At 39.5% G+C, this 25,722-nt stretch overlaps 1 protein-coding gene across 10 annotated transcripts in view; it reads left to right on the plus strand.

Moving 5' to 3' along the window:
* The first annotated feature begins 2,072 nt into the window (after nucleotides 1-2,072).
* The window catches only part of CPSF160 (cleavage and polyadenylation specificity factor 160), a 68,166-nt gene continuing 44,516 nt past the window's right edge, over nucleotides 2,073-25,722 (plus strand). For 4 of the 10 annotated variants that reach the window (XR_016040384.1, XR_016040383.1, XR_016040385.1 and 1 more), the window contains exons 1-4: nucleotides 2,163-2,936; nucleotides 7,403-7,549; nucleotides 8,041-8,194; nucleotides 25,510-25,645. Coding sequence is in view for 2 of the 10 variants with exons in the window: in XM_006851752.4 (XP_006851814.1) it covers nucleotides 2,596-2,936; nucleotides 7,403-7,549; nucleotides 8,041-8,194; nucleotides 25,510-25,645 (778 nt within the window). In the remaining 8 variants the exon portion in view is untranslated. Of the gene's footprint in view, nucleotides 2,937-7,402; nucleotides 7,550-8,040; nucleotides 8,195-25,509; nucleotides 25,646-25,722 lie in introns of all 10 variants that reach the window. The other 6 variants (XR_016040382.1, XM_020671837.2, XM_088846223.1 and 3 more) reach the window with 4 other exon arrangements.

Here is a 25,722-nt window from a genome sequence, read left to right on the forward strand (position 1 = left end):
AAGTGAAACTATATATTATTACATAAAAAGAAATAATGGGTTTTTTGTCTCGTATTACAAAATTAAAAGCGCGAGTTAAGCTTAAATATAAGAATACCTTATTCTATTGTGTTATACGAACCAAGGGAAGATATGGTACGTGAAGCATATGATGTGGACATATGTGTATAAAGGTGTTTAAGACGTACTTTATACTATGCACACTCGCATCGGCGTAGAGAAAACCTTCACTCAGAGCTCGCTTTTTTTTGCTACGTTCAAAGTCTCTGACCAAATCCCAAGTCGTTAACCGAGTTGGGTAATGTTGTTAGCCAAGGATTGCATTGATGTGAGCACTGAGCATAGTGAAATTGTTGGTCAGAGCCACTCACAACGATGATGAGGCTAGTCAAGACACCTGCAACATTTTCGTTAGGATTCAAGGGTATCTAGTACATGAAAATGTAGAACTGATGGACAATTATATAACGGGCAAGTTGAGAAACAAAGAGTTACAACAAGGGATGGGTGCCCCGGGTCCGGAGGAGCCCGAAACTATTTGTCCCGGCCCAAAAGTTAGAGTTGGAAAACCAGGCCTGTGGTCGGGCCGAATTAGGCCCTAGAGTGACCAGCTTTTGCTGCCCAGCCCAGACCATTGGCAGCCCTAGTTACATCTCATCCTTCAGCTACAATGACTAAGGGGTGATCAACTATCTGCTGCAAAATGGCACACACTCTCTCACTCTCCGAACCAATTTTGTTGACACAGTTTCTAGCTAGCTGAATTCATTATGCTATATTTTTCTTTTCAAGAAGGTCACTCTAGTGCTCTAGATCATATTGTACTTGTGCATTTATACAAATAGTATAGGTATGCAACTTTTTGTTCCATGTATCTCGAGAATAAATTTGATTGTAGAACTTAGGTTCATACTAATTTTCATTAGTAAAGAGCTAATATTGTCATGGAATGATGGTTCGTGCCTGCAAACAAAAATGTCTCGAGTTCTTCAAAATTTTCCAAATGCGTTTGTCAACTTACTATATTACTGCCCCTTTTTCGCTGATTCAAAACTAACATCCTTGGACCCCGTATCTTGTAAATCTCTTCATTCATCTCAATGAACAACCTCAAAAACAAAAATAAAAAAAAAGATTTAAATTCACAAACTAAAGGAGCCCAAAAAATTCTCACCCCAAAAGTGCACACAAACCTCATTGGGAGCCAGATCATAAGAACCTGAATTCTCTCTTTTTTCCTTGCAAAAAAAATGGTTGATCTGGCGAATCAAAGTGGTTTCACAACATTTCATATCAAATAATTTTTTTTTCCCTAAGTGCAAGGGTACATTATTGGGTTCTTGAAAAGGAAACTGTATCCTACTCAACATATGCTCCTAGGGTGTAGTGGGTTGGTCGGTTCTTGACCTGACTCGACTAGATCCTAGCTGAGGCAAGACCTAACTAAGACACTTGTCGCATATAGGTCATTGGACATGGACCTGACTCACTATGTTAGATCGAGTATAGGTCTTGACCCAACTCTACCCGGCAAGGTATAGGAGAAAAATAAAAAAAATGGGGAATCGGTTGATTTTAGAGTTCCCTCACAAAATTAGCATTCATGGTGGCCATTCCGACGAAACTCTAGGACATTTTCAGTAGGGCCTCCCAAACGAGGCTGGCAAAAGGGTTTTCACTGTCTAAAAGTACACTAGAAACAATGCTTAATGAAAATCTATGATCATGAGTGTCATCAGAATAGGTTTATTGGTATGGACCACAAAATATATTATGCCTCTAAATACTAGTCAATTTCATACTTTCATCTCATTTTTAAGCAAGGGAAGTTATATTATTAAAAAATTTAAATCGTACATTTTAGTTAGATACTATGGATTTTACTTTAATGTATCATAAAATTGTGCCAAATATGCACTATCGAACTAAAATAAATGTGGAAAGTGTAGTTGCCTTACTACTGTAAGTGAAGTTGCCCTTCAATCACCCACATGCTATGACCCACATGAATTGAGAAAATCATAACCATGGAGACAATCATCATATATATGGGATTGAACGGTGATAATGGAGTGTAACCGCCTTATGTAAGTTAAGTGATTGAACGGTGTTAGTAGAAGTGCGGTAGCATAAAACATGTTGATAATCCAAAGCAGAAAAACAAATGTCACTTTATCACCTTCCAAGCCATTAAATGGATGGTGATAAACTCATGATCACAATATTTTCCTCACATAAGGATCATAGTGTACAGTCGATTGGCTTTTCTTTCTCCCGCCTGGCCTGAGGGTTTAAGCAAACTCCATTACCTCCTCCCTTCTGCAACTTAGGGTTTCAATCTCCTTTTTTTCCTTGAATGTCAACTTAGGGTTGAAATCTCTTAGGTTAGGATTTCCCGTGTTTTCTTTCTACTAGCGTTTCATCACGCTCTCATTCATCTCTCTCATTCTAGGGTTTTTCTCGAGGTTTAAGCCATTCTCATTCCCCTGGTCTTTTCTGCAGGTTTCAGTGAGTTGTTGTTCTCCTAGGGTTTTCAGATATCCATTCTCCTTAGTTTCTCTTTTTCTTCTTCTGTCCAACCAGAGCATTGTAAATATGAGCTTCTCGGCCTTTAAGCTTATGCACTGGGCCACTGCTGTGGAGAACTGTGCATCTGGCTATATAACACATTCTTTCTCAGATTTTGCAGCGAGTGTGCCTGCAATTCAGAATGATGATCCTGATTCGGAATGGGACCAGCCTCCTGTTAAAGCTAGAATTGGGCCAATCCCCAACCTCGTGATCTCTGCTGCCAATGTGCTTGAGGTATATGTAATTAGGGTCCAGGAGGAGGATTCTAAGGCATCAAGGCATTCTGGTGCTTCGTCTGGGTCTAAGGGTGGAGGTGTAGTGGCTGGAGTCTCTGGTGCCTGGCTGGAACTTGTTTGCCATTACAGGTTCACTCACAATTTCCATTTCTATGGTTTGACTACGGAATTCTCATCCATTTATTCTTAATTTTTTGTGAATTTTTTGGGGAGTTTTAAATGGGAAGGACGATTTGGTTGTAACGTGTAATGCCTTTTGTGGTTTTATTTTTCTCGGAGATTATAAAATTTTCCTGCGATTAAGAGGAATTTGTAATTGCAACTTTGTCTTTTTGCTGTGTATGGTAGTAACTTAAAGAATATGTGAATGCTTGTTCAGGGTTTTGAATTTGAGAGAAGATTATGGTGTGGATTATAAGGCTATTTTTGTTACTTTGATGAGGCTAAAGTTATTCCACACAAATTAGACCCTTTCATCCTATGATTTGATTCATATTCTGGACTCTTAGCTTAATCAGTTATTATATTCATATATGGATTTGAAGGTAATTATATTGATTAAAAAAGCGGTCCGCCCAGGCGGGATTGGGTGGCCTGGGTGGACCAACTAGGCTGGCTGTGCTTGGGTGCCTGCCTGGGGCCCCTATGTGGCCGCCTGGTACCCACCTAGGTGAGCGCCCAAGGGACTACGCCCACCAGTTGAAAAAATACCCATCGGATTGGGTATTTTAGGTGTTTTTTTGTTTGGATCGAATATGCATTTTTTTATACAAAATCTGTACCCTGAAATCGGGTTATTGGACACCATTTGCCCCTTTTTGAACCTAGGCAACTCGGGTGACCACCTAGTTGCCCGCCTATGTGCTGGGCGGCTTAGAACCCCGGCCGCCTAGGGCCCGCCTGGCGTTTTTTGGACCACTGGGTAATTATAAATTTCATTCACATCTATGTTGGTTTATACCCATTTAATGCCTCGAATAGGGACAAAAAGTAGGCAGGTAAATTGGCAAATTGATATTGATAATTCATTTGGATCATTAGTCAAGAAACTGGGCATTACGATTGTTTATTTACATTTTTTTTTTGGTGAAATTGTTCGATAGTTAAAAATAAAATAAAAACATTGAACATTAGTTGATTTATTTTTTATGGCTTAAAAAAAAAATTGAACAATAGTTGTTCTAATGCAAATAATGTAGTATGTTGTAGATATAAATGGCAAACTCAAAAAATATCATGATTAACACACAAAATATTTTCTTTGCAATATTATGAGCTCTTGGAGAAGGTATCCTGGTTGGAGCATCCCTTCTCCAAAGGAGAGATTCTCAAAGCATCCATGACTTAGGTGAAGACTGAGCTCCTGGCTCTGACGGTTTCCCCATCGCCATCTTTAACTCCTGTTGGAGCTTCCTTCGCAATGACATCCTAGCCTTCTTTAAGGAATTCTTTGAAAGGAACATCGTCCACAAAGCCCTCAATGGCACGTTTATTGCCCTGGTCCCGAAAGTTGAAGGGACGAAGAGTGCAAGGATTTTCCACCCCATCAGTCTTATTAATAGTTCCTACAAGATCCTATTCAAGGTTCTTGCTTCTCGACTAAGAGAAGTTCTAGGTTCCATGATCTCTCCCCAACAAGGTGCCTTTGTAAAGGACTGCCAAATCTTAGATAGTGCCTTAATCGCCTACGGATGTCTTCACATGAGGCATCTCTCTAAAACCACTGGACTGGTCATCAAGCTCTATTGGGAGAAGTCCTAGGACCACGTCGATTGGGGCCTTCTTGATGAAACTTTTGCCTGTACAGGTTTTGGACATTGGTGGAGGAAGTGGATTCAAGGATGCATATCCAACTCCCACTTCTTGGTCCTTATCAACGGGTCCGCCAAAGGCTACTTCCCTTCTTCAAGGGGCCTTAGACAAGACGAACCCCTCTCCCCTTTCCTTTTTGCAATAGTGGTTGAAGTCTTTAGTCGCTCCATAAACTGCTTATTCCAATCAGGCTTTGCTGCATGGTTTCAACAGTGGACCCCAAGGTCGAATCATAACCCACTTGCATTACGCAGACGACGCCCTTGCCTTCTGCAATGTCTCTCACCAGGAGGTTGACTTCCTTCTTCTTTTTCTCAAGTGTTTTGAATGGGCTACATGCTTTAAAGTAAATATGGGTAAGTCCAAGATGATTAGGGTGGCCCTTGATCCCCAAGATACCCAGGAACTGGCCGAGAAATGGGAATGCCAATCTGAAAGCCTTTCTTCAACTAATCTCAGTCTACCCCTATGTATAGTAAAGCCTAAACAAAGTTTGTGGGCACACATTATCGATAAGTTTTATCGTACATTTGCAGCATGGAAGTGTTGCTTCCTCTCTTCAGCAGAAAGAATGACTCCGATTAAGGCCTCCCTTTCCAATGTCCCCATCTACCAAATGTCGCTCTTCCAAATGCCAACGATGGTCAACTCCGGTCTTGAGCAACTTATGGGGAACTTCTTGTGGGTAGGAAAGGATGGGAAGCACAAATTCCACTTGATTTCCTGGGACAAGGTGGTCTCAGGGTCCGTAGTCTCAGGAAAAATAACACGGCCCTTTTGGGGAAATGGTGGTGGTGCCAAGCTTTCTAAGATAACTGTCTGTGGCAACAGGTCATACGCCACACTCCTCCTCGTTGCCTAACTGTCGGGTTCACAACAGATCCTTAGGAGTTTAGAGATCCCTTCTTAGTATTTTAATCTCTTCAAAGATAATACTTGTTCCATCCTTGGGAAGGTAGTCAAGTTAGGTTTTGGTATGACCTCTGGACGGGACACCCCTCTCAATGACTGTTTCCCTTCCCTTTTCCTCTTAGCCCTTAACTGTCAAGCCACGGTAGCTGATCTCTTCCCTAACCAAGGATCAGCCAGAGTTTGGAGCCCCTTCTTTTGGAGACCACCCTCAGACTCGGAGTTCTAGGAATTCCTCGACCTCTCTTCCCTTCTTCAAACAACCTTTCTCCCTACTCAAGGCAAAGACAGTATTATATGGTGTCCGACACCTTCAAGGACCTTCTTGGTCTCCTCGTTTTACTGTGAGCTCCTTCAAGCCCCCACCTTCCCCCCTGCTCCAGCTCCTATTGTGGCTAAGGCGCGGTCCTCTTTTGCTCCCCCCAAGATCAAAGTTTTTAACTGGATAGCTTTCTCAGAGAAAGCTCTCAAAGTAGACCAGCTCCAAATAAGAGGCCTACCTATCCCCAACCGTTGTGTTATGTGATGGCATCAGAGAATCCAATGCACGCTTATTCATTCATTGCCCCGTTGCTCTTCACCTTTAGGGAGCTGTTCTCCAACTTTTCCACTGGCCATGGGTGACTCCTCTCACCCTTCCCCTTCTCTTTTCCTTTCTCCATTCCTAACCTTGGGTCAAATCAGGCACCATTCTGTGGAAGGCCTCCATGGCGGCCCTCCTTTGGACTGTCTGAACAGAGAGAAACAACAGGATCTTTCGAGAAGAAAGTTCTTCTCCGGCAGCCTTATTTGAAAAGATCAAGACTACGGTTATCTTTTGGACGTCAAATCACTAGAGATTCAAAGGATTCCCTCCATTGGCCTTCCACTTGGATTGGCTGGCATTGCTAAACCTCATTCATCCTTGTATTTCACATGCCTCTCTGTCGAAACCACCTGAACCAGGCCTCGTCAAACTCAACTTCGATGGTTGCTCCCTAGGCAACCCTGGACCTGTTGGCATCGGTGGTCTCTTTAGGGACCATGAAGGCACTGTTCTGGCCTCCTTGTCTGAAGCATATCGGCCACTCAAACTCTCAAAATCTGAGCCCTTGCACTCCTCGAAGGCCTCAAACACTTTGACCATTCTTGGAGCCCAACTTTGATCATCGAAGGATATTCCAGCAACATAATCTCCTGGGCCTCTGGTTTTGCAACGTTCCCTTGCTCCCTGGCACATGTCTTCGACGAAATTTCTCACTTATTCAAGGGCTTGAATGTCACTTCGAGCCATAGTGCGAAGCAACTCAGATGCTGACACTCTTGCCAAAGCTGGTGCAACTAACTCTAGCGACTGAGTAATTTTTTTGTAGACTCAGTACATTATCACTTTAGGGGCTCTAGCTTCCCCTTCCCCCTTTGTTGCGCTACCAGTTCTCCTGTTCTATTCCCACACACTTTGGTGCTTTTTTTACTAAGATTCTAGTTTGTCCATAGCCATTTTTTGGTGCACATAGCTCCCAGCTTACGGGAAGCCCATTTTTTGTATACTCACGTCATTCTTAATACAAATGTTAACGTTCTCAGAAATAAGAAGTTATGAGCACTTGAGTTATGGACTATAGGCTAGTGATATGACTGGGGTTTCCATGCCACAAAAAATAAAACTTGTTAAAGCATAGTCGAGAAAATATTTCTAGAATAGCAATGTCAAATATTTCAATTATATGAACCTATCTGCATTGTGTTCTTTCATGATTGATTATCATGTCTGAGCTTAATTATCGAGAGAGGAGCATGTCTATTCTTCCTTACTCATTTAATTACCATGATTAGATGTTCCCTTCTCTTTATCAGATCCATTTGTCATTGGGACTCACATGACAATTTTTCAGATTGCATGGTAATGTGGAGACAATGGCAATTCTATCTGCTGGCAGTGATGATGGTCGTAGAAAAAGGGATTCCATAATTCTTACCTTTAAAGAAGCAAAAATTTCTGTTTTAGAGTATGATGATTCACTCCATGGGCTTCGTACAAGGTATTCAGGGGTATCAGTGTATGACTGTATGTTATAGAACTTTTAGTCGTTCTAGCTATTTTGATATTCTCTCTTTTTTTGTTTTTTCCCTTTCTCTTCAATGAACAAGGATAACTATGCTCAAAATCCTGATTCATTTTTTAATCCACAAAGGACTTCACTTGGAAACATTGGTTTTCAGTGGATGAACTCCCCATTCTTAATCATAGGTATCAGTTTATGTTAAAAGGGTAATAAATATGCACCTAATTTTCATCTGAACTTGTATTACCCCTACATGCATTTTTGTCATTTTAATATTACTTTCTAGCTATAATAGACAAAAAATCATTTAGTAACTGACTCAAAGTGTATCTTGGCCTTTTTGATGGCTTCTACTTATATAGGACGCAATCTTTCGTGATCACAGAGAAGAATTTTTTTCACGCACTTATTTAATATTTACAGTTTGCTCTTAATCTCCGTGCTGTGTTGATTGTCCTTTTCTGCAGTTCCATGCACTGTTTTGAGGGTCCTGAATGGCAGTATCTGAAAAGAGGGCGGGAGAACTTTGCAAGAGGTCCCTTGGTGTATGTTGACCCACAAGGCAGGTGTGGTGGCGTTCTTATTTGTGACAGCCAAATGCTAATACTCAAAGCTTCTAAGGTGCTTTTTGTTTCCTTTTGCTAGTAGTTCCTCTTTGGCTTGTCACCACTTATTTTCAGTGACTGTCTAAACTGGTAGTCTACTATTCTTGAACTAGCACGGGCAAGGAAAAGGGGGACATGAAAATTCAGAATAAAATAAATATAAAGGAGGAGAGATTTCAAAAAGGGAAGAAAATAATATATAATAGAAAATTGAAAATAGCAAATAAAGAAAGCAAAATTAAGGCCTGAAATTTATACCCATGGCATCAATTTTTTTTGAGGAAAGGTGACTAGAATTGTATCACTGGGTAATAAAATGTACTCAAAATGGGACCCTCTTAGAGGGCACCTATACATCTCCAAAGGGTTAAAAAATGATACAAAAGCAAAATAATAAATCCAAGGAGAAAAGAAGGGGATCTACTAAGATCTACAGCCCCCTCGAGGAATTAGAGTAAGCTCCCTCTCTAGCAAGATGGTCAGCCTTGGAGTTGGCCTCTCGAAAAACATGGTGCCAAGAGATTGAGATGCTTTGTGACAAATGGGATATCTCATCAAAGATATCATCTAGACACCGTGGGCAAGGGGGGAGACCTGATGCCAAGGCAATGACATTCTTAGAGTCCCCTTCCACCTCCAGGTTGTGACCCCAGGTGGTGTGAGAAATGTGGAAACCTTCTAACAGGGCCCTGGCCTCGGCTAGAGTTGAGTTTGCATGGCCAATGTGGCAGGAAAAAGCTTGCAATGTCTGTCCATTGGATGAACGAAAGCTGCGTACTTTGTAGGGACCGGGGTTCCCAAGAGAGCATCCATCAAAATTGGGTTTGATGTAGCCTAAATCGTGTGACCTCCACTGAGCGGATCTTGAGATTGTTGGCTTTGCCCCAAGGATTAAGATGTGCCAATTCCTATAAAAATCAGAGAAAGGGATGCCTTGGAACAAACTAGGGTTCATGGCCCAAAAAGCCATTAAGTTCTTGACTTTGTCGGCCAATGCCCCAACCGAAGGTCTCTTTCATCTAAAAATTCTGTGGTTCCTTCCCATGACATCAATTTTGAATTTTACTAACTCTAATCCCTACAAATGAAAAACTATATAAGGGAACTGAAAATTAAGAAGAAATTGTCTCATGCAAGAAAATTCAAAAATACCAAAAATAATAAACCCAAATTAGGTAAAGATTTATACTAAGATATCCATTCCTATATATATATATATATATATTGATTTATATTTATGTATAGATTTAGATATACAGGAGGATCCCAAATAGTTGGGGAAAAGCTCTAACGATGATGATGATGATATATAGGAGAGATTTCATGTCACTGCTACATTGTAATATAAACTGCTCTTCTAGGAAACTATGTTCGTGGAATTTATCTGATCTCAAGTTTTGCAATCTTGCTTTCTTCATCCCAACAATCAAAGCCAAAAAGAAAAAAAATGAATTTGCACTCAAGGAAAGGTCAATATAAGTCACTCTCCAACTATGAATCCAGGCTATCCATTTGGTGGATATAGAGGTCTAGGCCTTTAACAACTAAAAATCAACTTTTTGCTTTTTAAAATTGTTCATCTAAATAGTCAACTTTCCTAAAAAAAAAATGTTCATATAATGTCTATGAGGTCATTTATAAAAGTTTGGCAGACAATGAAACCCTCTAAGGCCTAGATCCAATATACCATCAAATGGACGGCCTATATTCATTTGGTTAAAATAAGCAATTTTTATGGTGTTTTTTTTAAATTTTGTTTTTTTAGAAATGTTCATCATAGTGAATTGAGTGTATGTTAAAAAATTAGAGTCAAATAATTGTCATTGTTACATTGTAATATAATTAAACCGCTCTTCTAAAAAACTATGTTCGTGGTTATTTTTTTGATCCCAAGTTTTGCACTCTCACTTTCTTCATCCCCACAATCAAATCCAAAAAGAAAAAAAATTGAATTTGCACCCTTGGAAAGGTCAGTATGAGTCACTCTCCAACAATGAAACCAGACCGTCCATTTGATGGATATAGAGATCTAGGGCTTTAACAACTAAAAATCAATTTTTTGCTTTTTAAAATTATTCATCTAATGTTTATGAGGTCAGCTATAAAGTTTGGGCAAAAGCTGAATTTGTAAAAGGCCTAGATTCAATCATCCCATCAAATGGACGACAATTCATTTGGTTAAAAAAATCAAATTTTTATGGTGTATTTTTAAAATTTGTTTTTTGGGAACTGTTCATCATAGTGAGGTTAGCGCATTTAAAAAAGTACACATGTTATATATATATATATATATTTATATATATATATATGGCTCACTGAGGGTATGGCCCTTGATAGAGTAGAATGACGGATCATGTTTCGTGTAGCTGACCCCAAATAGTTGGGAAAAAGAGGCTTTCATGAAGATGATTGTATATATATATATATGAGCTGTTGACCTAGTACTATAGAAGTAAGGTGCACCTAAAAATGTATTGGAAAAGTTTTTTTTGACAATAGAAAACACTCAAATAGATCATCTCGACCTCAAAATTCATGGTTATGAAAAGGGGATTTCAAGTTCTAAAAATAGTTCATCTTCTGACACATTATCTAGACCATCCATTTTAAAGATTTTCAAGTGGTTATCTATCTGCTTGATTGTCATTATTTTTGGAACTTTAAATTTCACAATTGGGGGTGGCAATTGATTTTCAATGCAATCACAAGGCTTTCTGGTACCGGAACTGCATCTTTCCTCATGGTTTTGAGGTGCGCCTTACTTCAATAGTATAAGGCTGACACCTTATACAAACCTCACCCATATATAAATAAACTGAAGAAACAAATACGATGAAATAGAAAGGGTAAAGTTAAATGATTGATATTTAAAATGAATTCTCCAAATTTTGTATAACTTCAAAAACAAAAATTTCTCCAAATTTTGTGTAGCAACATTGGTGTATGCAAAAGAACATTAGTATTTATCAAATATTAATACGAATTTCAGCAAATGTTTTTGTACACATAGCCCTTTGGGGGGGCACCGTGTTAAAACTATTTTGTTTTGTTTCAAAACAAACACGGCTTTTCTACTGCTTCTTTTATGCCTGACTTCTTTACTTTGGGTGGTACTAGGGACCACACTTTCATTCGTTTTACCTCTTTAGTCGATTAACTCTTGGAGTCTCCTTGATTTCCTTAAGTTTTGGGCGACATGTGGTGCCTTCTCATCTCTCTCTTCTAATACTTTTTATATTTGCCACATGGTCATGGTGTGTTGACATCACATGAGATCATGTTTTGGTAATGATGTGGTCCTTTGTTTTCATGACCTATCATCCTCTCCTCCCTTATATATTCGTTTTCACTCTAGACAAAGATTAAGTTGGTTGGTTGGTGTGTGAAAATAAGAAAAATTGTACTACTCACTCACTCTCTCTCTCTCTAAATGCATTTTCACAATGACCTATGATGGGTATGCCATGTTTCATGGGTATGCCATGTTTCATGATGTCTGTTGACCTATCGTAGAGATTGTTACAACTTATTGAATGCTTAAGGGAATATCTTCCTGTTAATTTAGGGAAGTTATTTGGGCATAATTTGAAATAGTTTATTGAATTATTTTGGTAATAATAAAGAACATATAAATATGATTTTACTGTTTTTGAGTGAATCTTTGAACGTGCAATTCAAAGATTCAGGAATTTCTTCCTGACCTGATTATGTCCTGGGAGTGTTCTCGCCGGGTACCGTTTGCATATCGGTTTTCTAATCGACTTGGTGGCATTGAATACTTCGAAGAAAGCGAGCTCCTCACGTGCCTCCATATTCCAGATATACAGTCATTCGATATAACCTCTGTAACCTGCTTCGATTCCTACAGGAGTTCGACTGGTACTAGGAGTTTTATGATATTATTTTTTTGTCACAGATCTTGGATAAGGGGTGGTGCTGATAAGGGGTGGAATTGAGATAGTGAATCAGGACATCGACTGTAAGTTACGTGTAACAATCCTAAAATTTCAAAAAAAAAAAAAAAAGGAGAAAAGATGCTTTTAAATAGGTGATGGTCTGTTTGAGTATGATGGTCCTTGGGGACCATCACTATTTTCAAAAGTTTTTGCCTTTGCCTTTGCCTTTACTTTTTCTTTTGCCTCCTGCTGCTTGCAGCTGGCCACGTCCTTTAGCGGACGTGGTTTTCGTATGTTAAAAGCAGACGCTTAACGCGACACCTCAGGTATGAGGTAGAGCGTAATAAAATATTATAATAATACGTTCTAAGAATTTAAATAGGGGAGGTGAGCACTCCTACCCTAAAAAATTTTGAGATCTCTCTCTCTAGCCGAATTTTATCGAAGTCCCCTCTCAAATATTTGTGGGTAAGTGACATCGTCTTCCTGAAAAATAGTCTATTTCTAATAAATAGTGATATTTTCGTCTAGGATCTTTATTTTATCAGTTTTATGTGTAAGTGACCTCATTGTCTCGAAAAATAATTCATTCTTTTTAAAAATAAAATGAAATAATTATTTCTGCTTATTATCATGAATTTTAGGCGCGATAAATTTTATGCGCACGTGACCTCTATCTTGAAAAATAATCTTTTCGATAAAAATTGTGATATTTTATCGATGTTAGAAATTTTGAATGCTGTAAATTAGAAAAATAAATTTATTTATTTTTCTTGTTTATTATTAGAAATAAATGTGATATTTTTGCTTTTAGTAAAATTATGATATTTCTTTCTATTGTTTTGAATATTTAGACATTGTAAAATTCATGTGCAAATGACTGCCTTATTATTTAAAAAAATTGACATTTTTGCAATTGATTATAGTATTGTTGTGAAATGTTTATTTGTGGATTGATATCCCATAAATTGTGATAATTCCGTATTCTTGAATTTTTATAAGAGTTTTTCTATACATATTAAATTGGCAATTATGCTAGAATGCCTTTACAAACTGCTACCTTTCTAAATTTGAGCCTAAAATATTTGATTGGTTATTTTTGAAATGTTATATAGAGTGATTGTTATTAATGGTTTAAGTGAAATTCATATTAATGATTTTAGTGATATGTTGAGTACATGATATTGCTGCTTTCGAATGTTTAAAGAGATTTAGAAATAATTTAAGTATGCAAGTGGACTCATCTGGTTCGCCGGTGAGGTATAAGTGGACCTATCTGGGACGCCGGTAAGGATTAAGTGGACTCATCCGGTACGCCGGCGAGGTATAAGTGGACCTGCAGGGATTAAGTGGACCTATCTGGGACGCCGATAGGGATTAAGTGGACCCATCAGGACGCTGATGGGGTATATAGGTGACCTACTTGCGACGCCAGTAGGGTATTTTGTGAAATCCTTTCAATTATGTACTGCCGTTAAAAGTGTTATAAGCATTTCAATTACTCGGATTATACTTAATTATGCATTTATTGAAAGTGAAACTGTTGATACATTTCTGTTAATAGATCTCATTTTGGAAAATATTGATATCTTTCAATCATGATTATTTTTAGGATTATGATGATCACTTACTAAGTAGTCAAACTCATCAAACTATGGTAAACATTTTTTAGGATAACTGTGGATTCATTTTGAGTGCTAGTCAAGATCAACCTTGGAAGATACTGTTGTTGTGCTAGCTTTCTTTATTTACTTTGTAAGACCTCGCCACTGTAAATTCGTCCTATCAATAGATGTATATATGTTTTGTCTGTCACATCTCAAGAATAACAGTATTGTAAATTCTTGGGGTGTGACATTACGCCATCGATTGTAAGTTACGCCATCGATTGTAAGTCAGGCCATGATTGCCTGTAAGTTAGGCCATGGATTGTAAGTCGGGCAATAGATTGTAAGTCAGCCCATCAAATGACAATCAGTTTTTAGACCGTTTGTTAGGGTATCCACAAATTGTCTGGTTATCTACCGTGACTGAAACTAACAATTTTGAAGTGTTTAAATTTTATAAGATGGCCGTTGGAAGCTCGCTAAAAGCAATGACCTAGGATTTAGTAAGGTTAGATCGCTTTGAAGAAGTTAATTTCGGAAGATGGCAGTCTAAGGTCCTATTTCTTCTGAGGACCTTAAAAATAGAGCATGTAATAAGGAAACCACGTCCCGTTGCGCCAACTACTCCCGGGAGAATACCGTTGATTAGACTACTTCAGATCGGATTGCTGAAGAAAATGAAGCATGGGATGAAAATGATTACATATGTAAAAGGCATATCCTGAATGCACTTGGTGATCCTTTGTTTGATCTTTACTCAATAATGTCAACTGCAGAAGAATTCTGGGTGGCTCTAGAAGCCAAATATAAAGACGAAGTTTCTGGTAGAAAGAAGTATCTCATTAATTGATACTTAAATTTTAAAATTACAGAAGAAAAATCGGTACTGGCTCATATTCATGATTTTCAAATCATATCCAATGAACTTGCATCTAATGGTATTAAATTTACTGAGTTATTCCATGTTGGGGCAATAATCGATAAATTGCCGCTTTCCTGGAAAGATTACAGGTACACACTGATGCACAAGTATGAAGACTTTAGCCTTGAACAGTTGATGGCCCATCGGAGGATCGAAGAGGAGACTAGACTTCAAGATAAGAAAAAAAATAGGTCTCAGATGGTTGTCGGAGCCCATGTAGTTGAAGGTTCGAGAAAGAAGAAGTCAAGAACTGAAAAAGGAATGAAAATTGAAGATAAGAAAGAAGAAAAGCATCCGAAGTTTAAATACAAAGACAACTCAGACCAAGGGTAAGAAACCCATGGTGTGCCATTTTTCGGCAAAGTCGGCCATATGAAGAAATTCTGTAGAATTAGAATGAGACAACAGGTTCGTGCTAATGCGGCCGAAGAAAAATTTGTCACTATGATCTTTGAAGTTAATTCTGTTGGGGACACTACAAACTGGTGGGTCGACTCTGGTGCCACTAGACATGTTTGTAACAATAAAAACATGTTTAGGACCTATGAAATGGTGGTGGAGGTTATTGTCCTGTCTATGGGAAATTTTAGCTCCTCTAAAGTACTTGGTAAAGGGATGGTTGAAGTAAAATTCACGTTCGGTAAAGTTGTCACCCTTCTGGATGTATATCATCCCCCTGAAGTTCGGAGAAATTTGGTGTCAGCATACCTTTTGACAAGAGGGGTTTCAAAGTTGTTGTTGAGTCCGACAAGTTTATCTTGTCGAAGAATGTTGTCTTTATGGGAAGGGTTACCCTGCTGAGGGCATTTTCAAGCTCAGTATTCTAAATGAAACATTTACATTTTCTTCTGTGTATATGCTTGACTCCTTTTCTTTATGGCATGATAGATTAGGTCATGTTAATTATCATGCATTAAGAAAAATGAGTACTTTAGACCTAATTCCTAAGTGTGCGAATTTAGAAAATACTCTGTGATGTATGTGCGCGGTCAAAGATGTCAAGAAACCCTTTCCTAAAGCAGAAAGAAGTTCCAAGTTACTGGAATTGATACATAGTGGTGTCTGTGATTTGAGAGGCGTACAGACTTGTGGTAAGAAGAAATACTTTGTCACTTTCATAGATGATTTCTGAAGATACGCCTATGTTTATTTGATTAGAAACAAAGATGAAGTATTCGAGAAATTCAAGGTCTACAAAAACAGAAGTTGAAAACCAATTGAATTTAAGAATTAAGGTTTTTAGAAGTGACAGGTGGTGAATATTGTTCTGCTGACTTGACTAATTATTGTGAAGAAAATGGAATAATTCACCAGGTTACTGCCCCCATACACACCACAATAGAATGATTTAGCTGAAAGGAAAAATCACACTCTTATGGATATGGTGAATGCATGCTCATCAGTTCTAGCCTCCGTGTAAATCTTTGGGGAGAGGTTTTAATGTCTACTTGTTTTATTTTAAATCAGATCTATATTCAAAATCTTATGCTACACCATATGAACTTTGCAAAGGAAGGAAACCTCTTTTAGGATTCCTCAAGGTTTGGGGTTGTGCAGCTTTGGTAAGGCTACCCGACCTTAAGAGGCGCAAAATTGGACCTAGATCTGTTAAGTGTGTTTTTGTAGGCTATGCTAATTATAGTAAAGCATATAGATTTCTTGACCTGGAATCTAATGTAATTATAGAGTTCAGGGATGCAGAATTTTTTGAACACTTTTATTGGTGAGCAAGATAATGAATATGAAGAACAATGCAATAAACGTAAAATTGGTGAGCATGAGAACACTGAGGATTTAGATCCCATGAGAAGTAAGAGAATCAGGAAACCAATAGATTTAGGTCCTGATTTTCAAAGGTATCTTTTGTAAGAAGATCCTAAAAATTTCCAGGATGCCATGTCCTCACGTGACGCTTCCTTTTGGAAGGAGGCAGTTAACGATGAGATGAAATCTATCTTGAAGAATGATACTTGGATATTGGTGGATTTACCTCCTGGTTCTAAGCCCTTAGGATGTAAGTGGATTTTCAAAAAGAAAATTACGGTGGATGGTAGTATTGAAAAATATAAAGCTAGACTGGTTGCAAAATGATTTAAATAAATGGATGGTGTTGATTTCTTTGACACTCATGCTCTAGTCGCACGAATGGCTATGATTCGAGTTTTCTTTTCCTTGGCTATTCATCGGATGGATGTCAAAATAACTTTTATCCATTGTGAACTAGATGAAGAAATTTATCTTGAGCAAGTTGAGGGATTTGTCCTTCAGGGACGAGCACAAAGTTTGTAAACTTGTGAAATCCCTATATGCTTTGAAGAAAGTACCCAAACAATGGCATGAAAAATTTATTGAATTGTTTTATCATACGGATTTCAAATCACTGATGTTGATACGTGTGTGCGCGTCATAGTTTGTGATAGTGCAGTTGTTATTATTTGCCTGTATGTAGATGATGTGCTCATATTAGGCAGCGATACTGCATGCATAAAGGACACAGAACTTATTGTCTTTTGAACTTAATATGAAGTACATGGGGCAAGCTGATGTGATACTTGGAATTAAAATAGTGAGGAATTCGGCTGGGTATGTTTTAACCCAAAGCCACTATAGTACTCAAAAGATTTGGTCACTTCGATTCTAAGCCAGTTTTGTCCCCTTATGATGCTCACTTAAACTCAGAAAGAACTGTGAAGGTCCTGTTTCCCAATTGGACTATGCAAGAGTCATTGGATGTATAATATATACAATGTCATGCGGTAGATCAAATATCGCCTTTACTGTGGGTAAGCTGATTGGATACACCAGTAACTTAGGTCAAGAGCATTGGAATGCAGTCAATAGGGTCCTGCGGCATCTCAAAGGAACCGTTGACAGCCTACATTATGTGGGTGAACCCGCTGTATTGGAACGATACATCGATGCAAACTGGATTAAGGATTCTGATGAATCCATGTCTACTAGCGGATGGATCTTCACCTTTGGTGGAGGTGCTATTGCTTGGGGTTCCAAGAAGCAAACTTGGAAGTCACTAGTAAAAAAGTGGCAAATGAACTTGTTGGTAGACATAGCACTTGTCTCTGGGTCCATGCCTGCAGTCTCAATATGGTGTGATTGTGAAGCTGCAGTATACCGAGCGAAAAGTAAAATTTATATTGAAAAATCTAGATTTATTCGTTTGAGGCACAATTGAGACTTTTGTTGGAAAATGGAGTTATTTCAGTACTCCATGTTCACTCTAACCAGAACTTGGCGGATCCATTAACTAAATGCCTTACAAGGGACCAAGTCTGACAACTAGACGGATGGGATTGAAACCTAGTTGTATTATGCCACAGAGTGATGGGAACCCTACCTAAGGATAGAGATCCCAAGTCTAAGGTTCAAAGCGACAAACAAGTCACTCTTGTGATGTCTGAAGTAAGTTTACACAAAATTTTATATTATGGAAATTTGTAAGATTTTTGCCCTATCCTTGGCTGTGTGGTGTATTTACTGTAATGAAAAAGAGGTTGAGCTTGCTCTTAATGATTCCATTTACCTAGATGATGTAAGGCCTTAGCTGGGGTGTCGCATTGCTGGACATCTTTCATGGACTCACCTATATGAGTGTGGAGGTGGAGGCCGCTTCCTATGGAAATTGGGCATTTCTTAGAGCATTCTTGAAAATAGGATAAGCATAGGGTCTTTAAAGAGCAAGCCTTTTAGAAAATCAGTCTTTGAAAGGAAATGTGTGGTATGTGGAAGGCTTATCTTTTATGGATATAGTTCAACGTTCGTTCACTCACTGTCCTGATAAGCGTTTTGTATAACACTATGCGAAGGTTCAAGTATCCTAGACACCTTCCCTTATGCATTCTCTTTCCTGATAAGTTCTTTGGCAGTCCTTGTGCTTTGGAATAGGTGGGGGATTGTTAAAACTATTTTGTTTTGTTTCAAAACAAACACGGCTTTTCTACTTCTTCTTTTATGCTTGACTTCTTTACTTTGGGTGGTTATAGGGACCACACTTTCTTTTCTTTCTCTTTTACCTCTTTAGTCAGTTAACTCCTGGAGTCTCCTTGATTTCCTTAAGTTTTGGGCGACATGTGGCACCTTCTCATCTCTCTCTCCTTTTAGTACTCTTTATATTTGCCACATGCTCATGATGTGTTATCACATGAGATCATGTTTTGGTAATGATGTGGTCCTTTGTTTTCATGACCTATCAATCTCTCCTTCCTTATATATTCGTTTTCATTATAGACAGAGATTAAGTTGGTTAGTTGGTGTGTGAAAATAAAAAAAATCGTACTACTTACTCACTCTCTCTCTAAGTGCATTTTCACAGTGACTTATGATGGGTATGCCATGTTCCATGATGTCTGTTTACCTATTGTAGAGATTGTTACAACTTATTGAATGCTTAAGGAGTATCTTCTTGTTAATTCAGAGAAGTTATTTGGGAATAATTTGAAATAGTCTGTCGAATTATTTTGGTAACAGAGAAAAACATATCAGTATGATTTTACTGTGGTTTTGAGCGAATCTTTGAACGTGCAATTCAAAGATTTAGGAATTTCTTTCTGATTTGGCTATATCCTGGGAATGTTCTCACCGGGTACCGTTTGCATATCGGTTTCCTAACCGAGTCGGTGGCATTAAACACTTCGAAGAAACGAGCTCCTCTCTTGCTTCCAGATTCTAGATATATACATAGTCATCCGATTCCTACGGGAGTCTGACTGGTACTAGGACTGTTTTGTTCCTAGATATAACCTCCAAAACTTGCTCCATTTCCTATTGGAGTTTGACTGGTACTAGGAGTTTTCTGGTATTATTCTTTCGTCACAGATTTCGGATAAGGGGGGGTGCTGCCAAAATTTTCCTGGGAGTTGAGATAGTGAATCAGGCCATCGACTGTATGTCAGGCCATCGACTTAAGTCAAGCCATCGACTGTAAGTCTGGCAATTGATTGTGAGTGAACCCATCGAATGACAGTCAGTTTTTAGACCATTTGCCAGGGTATCCACAAACTGTCTGGTTATCTACCGTGACTAAAACTAACACACTGGGCAGCCGAATTTTTGAATCTTGCCACCAACCTTAACAATCTCGCAGGATAAGCCCCTCCTTGGCCTATATTACAACTTTTTTTGTAGTTTAATCTCTATCAACATCATTGTCTTTCTTGAGCATGAACCACTTTTCAACACACTTAGAGAATGGACCTCCACTATAGATACTCCGATACCCCATCCCCAAACTCTAGTAGATCTCTGCTGCCTTACCTCAAAAGGGCCCCTGCCGGGGGGGGGGGGGGGGGGGGGCGGAGGAGGAGGATTGGGAGTGTTAGACGTAAGGAAGAATAGCTGTTGGCCTGCTGCAGTGAACTTGTGGGTGTCTTTCAGTCACAAAGATTATCTTTAAAAGCAATAAATGAAGAGGGTAAGAAAATCTAGTCCCAACCCAGTCTTTGCACCCAGGTCGCTCATTATGGAAGCCTTCTCCTTTCCTACCCCTCTAGAGAAGATGCAACTCACGGTCTGAACTCCACTAGCCCCATCCATCGGAGCTACCTTGCACTTGAATCAATGGCAACTGTATTTGTGGGCTTTGAAGTTTTGCGGGATATGGCATTCCCTGTCATGGCTACAACATAGAAGTGGATTCAAAGAAATAGGCAATATTTGTGGCGACTACATCACAGTTAATTATAAATTGGTAGGCAAGTTGCCTACAGGGTTACGGCAAATACTTGTGAAAACCATGGACCCTGAGTTGATCCTAAAGCAAATTTTCCTGGTTCAACAATGATCCAAATTTCCTGTGCTCATTGATAGGGGCCATGATAAGGAATGCTGAGGCGCTCCCTTTTTGACATTGCAAGGGGAGTTTCTTTTGTGTGTAAGGACGCCAACGATGAAGGCTGAAGGTTTGTCTTATGGGACACGACAATTTGGGCTGGCTGCCAAGGGGTCGCCAATGACGCGGGGGTCAGGGGTATGGAAAGGCATCACATCAACCTATCTAAGCTTTGTTAGTCGATTCAGGTTTGTGGTTAAATTGTTAGAATGTGGAAGAATTGATGGCTGGGTGATTGCTCTCTGAACACTCTCGTACCAAGCCACATTACATTGTTAGTGGATCACAACTCACAAATCTTATGAAATCATTGGTGGGCAATGGTGTGGTCCACGAGATTTAGGATTCTAACCTAAGTAGAGATATACGAGTTAGTAGCACTCCTCTCGCTTCTAAATGTCCTTTTCAAACCCCAACAAGGTTGGGAAAATATATGGTGTTTCATCCAGCACATCCTCAGTAACATCTTTTTAAAGTTAGTTGCAGTCAAGCAACAACCACAACCACTACCCAGTAATATGTGCTCAATTGTGGTACCCCTGAAGATTCATGTCTTTACCTGGGTAGTCATTAATAAAAAGTGCTCACAGTCTACAACGTCCAGCTTAGAGGCATTTCCCCAGCAAACTATTGTGTGATGCGCAAATAACATGCAGACCATATGCATCTTATTTCTACGTTGCCCTTTTCTCCCCAACAGTGCTTACCTTCAGAAATTGGAACCATTAAACTGAATTTTGATGACTTCTTCCTTTGCAACTAGGACCAGCGGGCATAGGGTGCATATTCAGATATCACTCATCACTTCACTGCTAATCTACATGGGGCCGATAGGAGAGTCGCCTCCTTCATAGTAGCTAGGAAAAAACTCTCATTTATGGACTTACACTGTTCAATAGATGGGGATTCTTGCTTATCATTGAAGGAGACTCGAAGAATGTGATTAACTAATTTCTAAACTATGGGCGTTTCCTTTGAACTTAGAGCAAATGTTCACCTAAAGAGCATACATTTTCATCTCCCTGGAGTTTTTTTAGACATGCTTGAAGAGAGTCTAATTGAGGATGGGGTTGCTAGAGTCAATTTTGTGATTGATCCCTCTCCTGCATGAGAGGCTTTTCTTTTTTGTTATTTTGGGCACCACATTTTTGTACAAAACAACATACTACCCAACCCTTGGGTTAGATAGGTATGAAACTAATGTAAATCCTCTATTATCAATATATACATAAAATAAACTTTTTCAAAACAAGAAGAGATGATAATTCACTTTGAGAACCAGCCTTAAGGGTTCAAGCTGCTAAATATAGAAGTGGTTCATAAGTCTTTTAAGAGAAAGATATAACCAATCACGGTAAAGGGAGAGAGAATTAATTGGGGTGGAGAGATGAGTGCATGAGAGAGTGGGAGAGAATTAGGTAAGGACAGGGGGATATGATCATGCAAGAGAGAGAATTCAGGTTTAGAGAGAGACTATGCAAGAGAGAATTTAGGACAAAGGCCAATGACCTGGGAGCAACACATGGTAGAGGATGAGAGAGAGAGAGAGAGAGAGAGAGAGAGAGTTTAGGATAAGGGCCATTGACTTGGGAGCAACACATGGTGGAGGACACTGTTTGTATGCATTTTAACGCACTCGACACTTGTGCGAATAATAGAGACGGCAACCATGACTCCTGGCCACTCAGTATGCTCGAAAAACCATGGAAGCACGTGCGTGATAAAGCCCATGATTTGAAGAGCCCTTGTATGACATCATCTCGCCTCAGAAAGAGCACAAAAGTGGGCCTAGTACCCCAAACATATCCCCCAAATTTCAGCCCAATTGAGCATGGCAACAACACAAAATGAGAAAAGTGAGGTAAAGGAGTACTGTACTCCATAGGTGCACGGATGAACAGTTCAGTAAAACTCCTAGAATTTGACCTCAGATGGCTTCCCGATCGCCACGAATGAATTCAAAAGGCCGAAAAACCCCTAACTCTCGAATTTCACACCAAATGGGCCTTTTTGGGCCCTACTTTCTAAAAGTGGGTTGTTTTTATACTATCCAGGATTTCACGACCGCAAGTCGGATTGAACTGAAATTTGGATATGTCGCACATGATCGTCGGCCGGATTGAAATAAATCTTAGAGATAAGTCCGCAAGTTTTGAAGTTCACGTAAAAATCAGTTTGCGTGACGTCTTTGCACTCTTTTGATCATAACTCGACATTCAGCGATCCATTCGAGCTCAAATTTGGTGCATTTTGATTGTGACTCGATTATTTTCAATTTGACATAAGAAAAATCACAATTGGAGTTTGGATCGGTGGCCATCCGAGGCTCAAAAGTGGCACAACTTTAGATGTAGCAGAATTATTGGTTTTCATTGACTTACCGAAATCATAACTCGGTCATCGGAGGTCTTTTCGCATGATTCTTGGTGAGCCTTCAATTTACCACCAAAAGATCCACAACAAACTTGGCATTTTTGGAGCAATTGATCGAAGAACATCAAGGAACGCTTGCATGCAAACCATAAAACTTAAAGCCATCAAGAACTACATCAAATCCTCATGGTTCTTTGCAAATCATATACCGAAACGTTCGTGGCAAGACAATCTACATTTTTCCAGTGATAGATCGCCCATTTTGGCCCCAGATATGCCAAAGCCAGGGCCCTATACTATGTGGATGGGAATAGGCCCATTTTGAGGAACCTAATTGTCAATTTTGGACATTATGCATGTCATTTTTGATCAATCTTCCATTTACATGAATTTTAGTTGTATTTTTTATATATTTCTTTTTACTCAATTCTCTAGGGTTTTGAGCATCCACTCTTGTTCAAAGGGGGAGCTCTATGTAAACCCCATTACTTATGTAACTAAGGAGGACTCTTTTTGCTTTGTGGTTAATGAAATTCTATCCCCTTGAGAAAGGAGAGAGAAAACTTTTGTGCAAAAGAGATCTTGCCCCTTACCCTAAACGTAACCCTAGGTTAACCTCCCCTTGTTAGTTTAACCTAACCCTAGCCCACCTTGGTTAAGTCTCTACACTTAACCAAGGGTTTCCTAAGCCTAACCTAACCATACTCCCATAACTTAACCACCCAATCCACATGTCTTCTACTCCATACCCTATATCCCATCCTACACCCTACCTCATACTCCATCATACTTCATACTCCCATATTTTAGTATACTCCCTACCTCATACTCTACTATACTCCCTAGTCCACACCTATCATACTCCACATCCTATGCTCTACCCTACTCCATACCTTACACCCTATTATACACCACAACCTAACCTAACCCACTTAGTCTAGGTTAACCCTCTTAAAGAGGCTCTTCCTTGGCGGTGCCTAGACGGGCTTAAACCCGGTGGACCCCACCTTGGACTCCTCCGGGGTGCTTCGGCTAATCGTCGAGCACCTTTTCTTGTTGTTTATACCCCCCTAGGGGAGGTGCTGTTGGAATTCTATCGGATTCCGGTTGGCCTTCTTCCATTTCTTATTCGCCCCATCCTCTTAACCTAACTGACCCTTCTCTAGTTCACACGCCCTACCCCCTTAACTCACACGCTCCTTCCCAAACCGCTTGAACCTTCAACCCACTCGACCTTCCTAAACTCGACCTAACTTGAATCCAATAGTACCTACTGTAGTCAACCCAAGCCAACCTCGAACTGAACCAAACCCAACATGAGCCAGCCAAGCCTACCTAGCCTACGCCTAGGTCTTTTACGAACCAAAACCGCAATGAGCATATAAGACCATAGGCAATCACTAGCACGCGACTCGAAGACTCTAGCATAGTGAGAGGAGTGAGTGAGTGGAATCAAGCCACATCCCAAGCTCACGGGTCACAAAGGCGAGGTCGAGCTCCCCTTGGGAGAATCTCCGTGACTTATACATCCCATTCCCTGGTAGCCGATGGATGTAGGAAGGCTTTCTATGTTGACTCTAAGCCGGGATCTAAGAGCGCCATCGCTTGGATGCGTCCCGAACTCAACCTTTTCAAGGTAATTCTTACCTCATAACTTTAATTTGTGGGTTTGCCATCACACTGCAGTGCACGCCTTATCCACCCACACAATGCACGACACTGGGGTCACACACGTGTGCATGCACACGCGAAGCGGGGGACGACGATGCGGGGCCGGCCGACTAGACGTGTCGCCCCCATGCTCACCCAACTCCCCTTTAAACTTATATACACACACAAGAATATGTGCTCATAATTGGATAAGTTATTAATCTTTTTATTGTCCGTGTTCTTGTATTTGTTTTGGGGGAAGCCCATGTTCTTATATTATTGAAGCTGATCATCTCTTACTTTATCCTTTTTCTCTATCTAGCGGTATCTTGGATTTTCTTGACTCAGTTTGGCTAAACACTTGGCTCTTACAAAGTTTAATTCCCTTCAACTGCTTGAATCAATAAGTTAAACCACCGTTACGCTTCTCCCTCTTTCTGATCACTAAATACTCCTGTGCATTAACTGGAATCTGAAAGAGGATGGTCTCCAAGCATGTAGGGACACACGCCCAACACCATCAAACAATGGCTTGAGATGGACTTGCTAAGGAATTTTGGCCTTGAAATCAAGTTTCCTATTCTATACCTGTGAAAAAATGATAAATTCTGGTCACGGTAGGTCTTCCTGATTGCTTCACTAGGGAAACACAACTGCCCATTTACACTGTCATAGTGGTTATTGAGTTATCAGGACTTATGTATTGTGTTGGTAAAAGGTCTTTCCTCTCTTCTAGTAAGGTTTAAACATGTGACATTTTGATCTCATGGAGTGCCCATAGGCTGTCCTATGACTCCCCAACTTTGTTGAACTCTTCTTATGTCGTAGTAATGGCTAAAACCATATACTGTGAGTTAGGTGAGAAATCATTCCCAATCTGGTTAAATATGTGAATCCAGTTAAATGGTAATTGAAAGCATTCATTAACTTTTGTTATTGGAGATCGTTGCTATATCATGGTGTATGAATTGTTTCAGTGGTAAGATGTTTGCAATATGTTTTGGTTTGCTCACAAGTTTTTTTGTTGTTATTACATGCTAGGCGGGCTATGGTTTTGTTGGAGATGATGATGCTAATGGCCCCACCGGAACTGTCTCTATACGGATTGAATCTTCCTATGTGATTAGCCTTCGTGAGCTTGACATGAAACATGTAAAAGATTTTGTATTTGTTCATGGTAAGATCTTTAGAACATTTCAAGTGTTCATTTGTATTCTATCGGTTGAAAGATTGCAGTGTGCATAAAGTTATCTT

This window comes from Amborella trichopoda, chromosome 9 (assembly GCF_054954075.1).
Source record: "Amborella trichopoda isolate Santa Cruz 75 chromosome 9, AtrichopodaSantaCruz75HAP2 v2.0, whole genome shotgun sequence".
NCBI classification, from domain to species: Eukaryota; Viridiplantae; Streptophyta; class Magnoliopsida; order Amborellales; family Amborellaceae; genus Amborella; species Amborella trichopoda.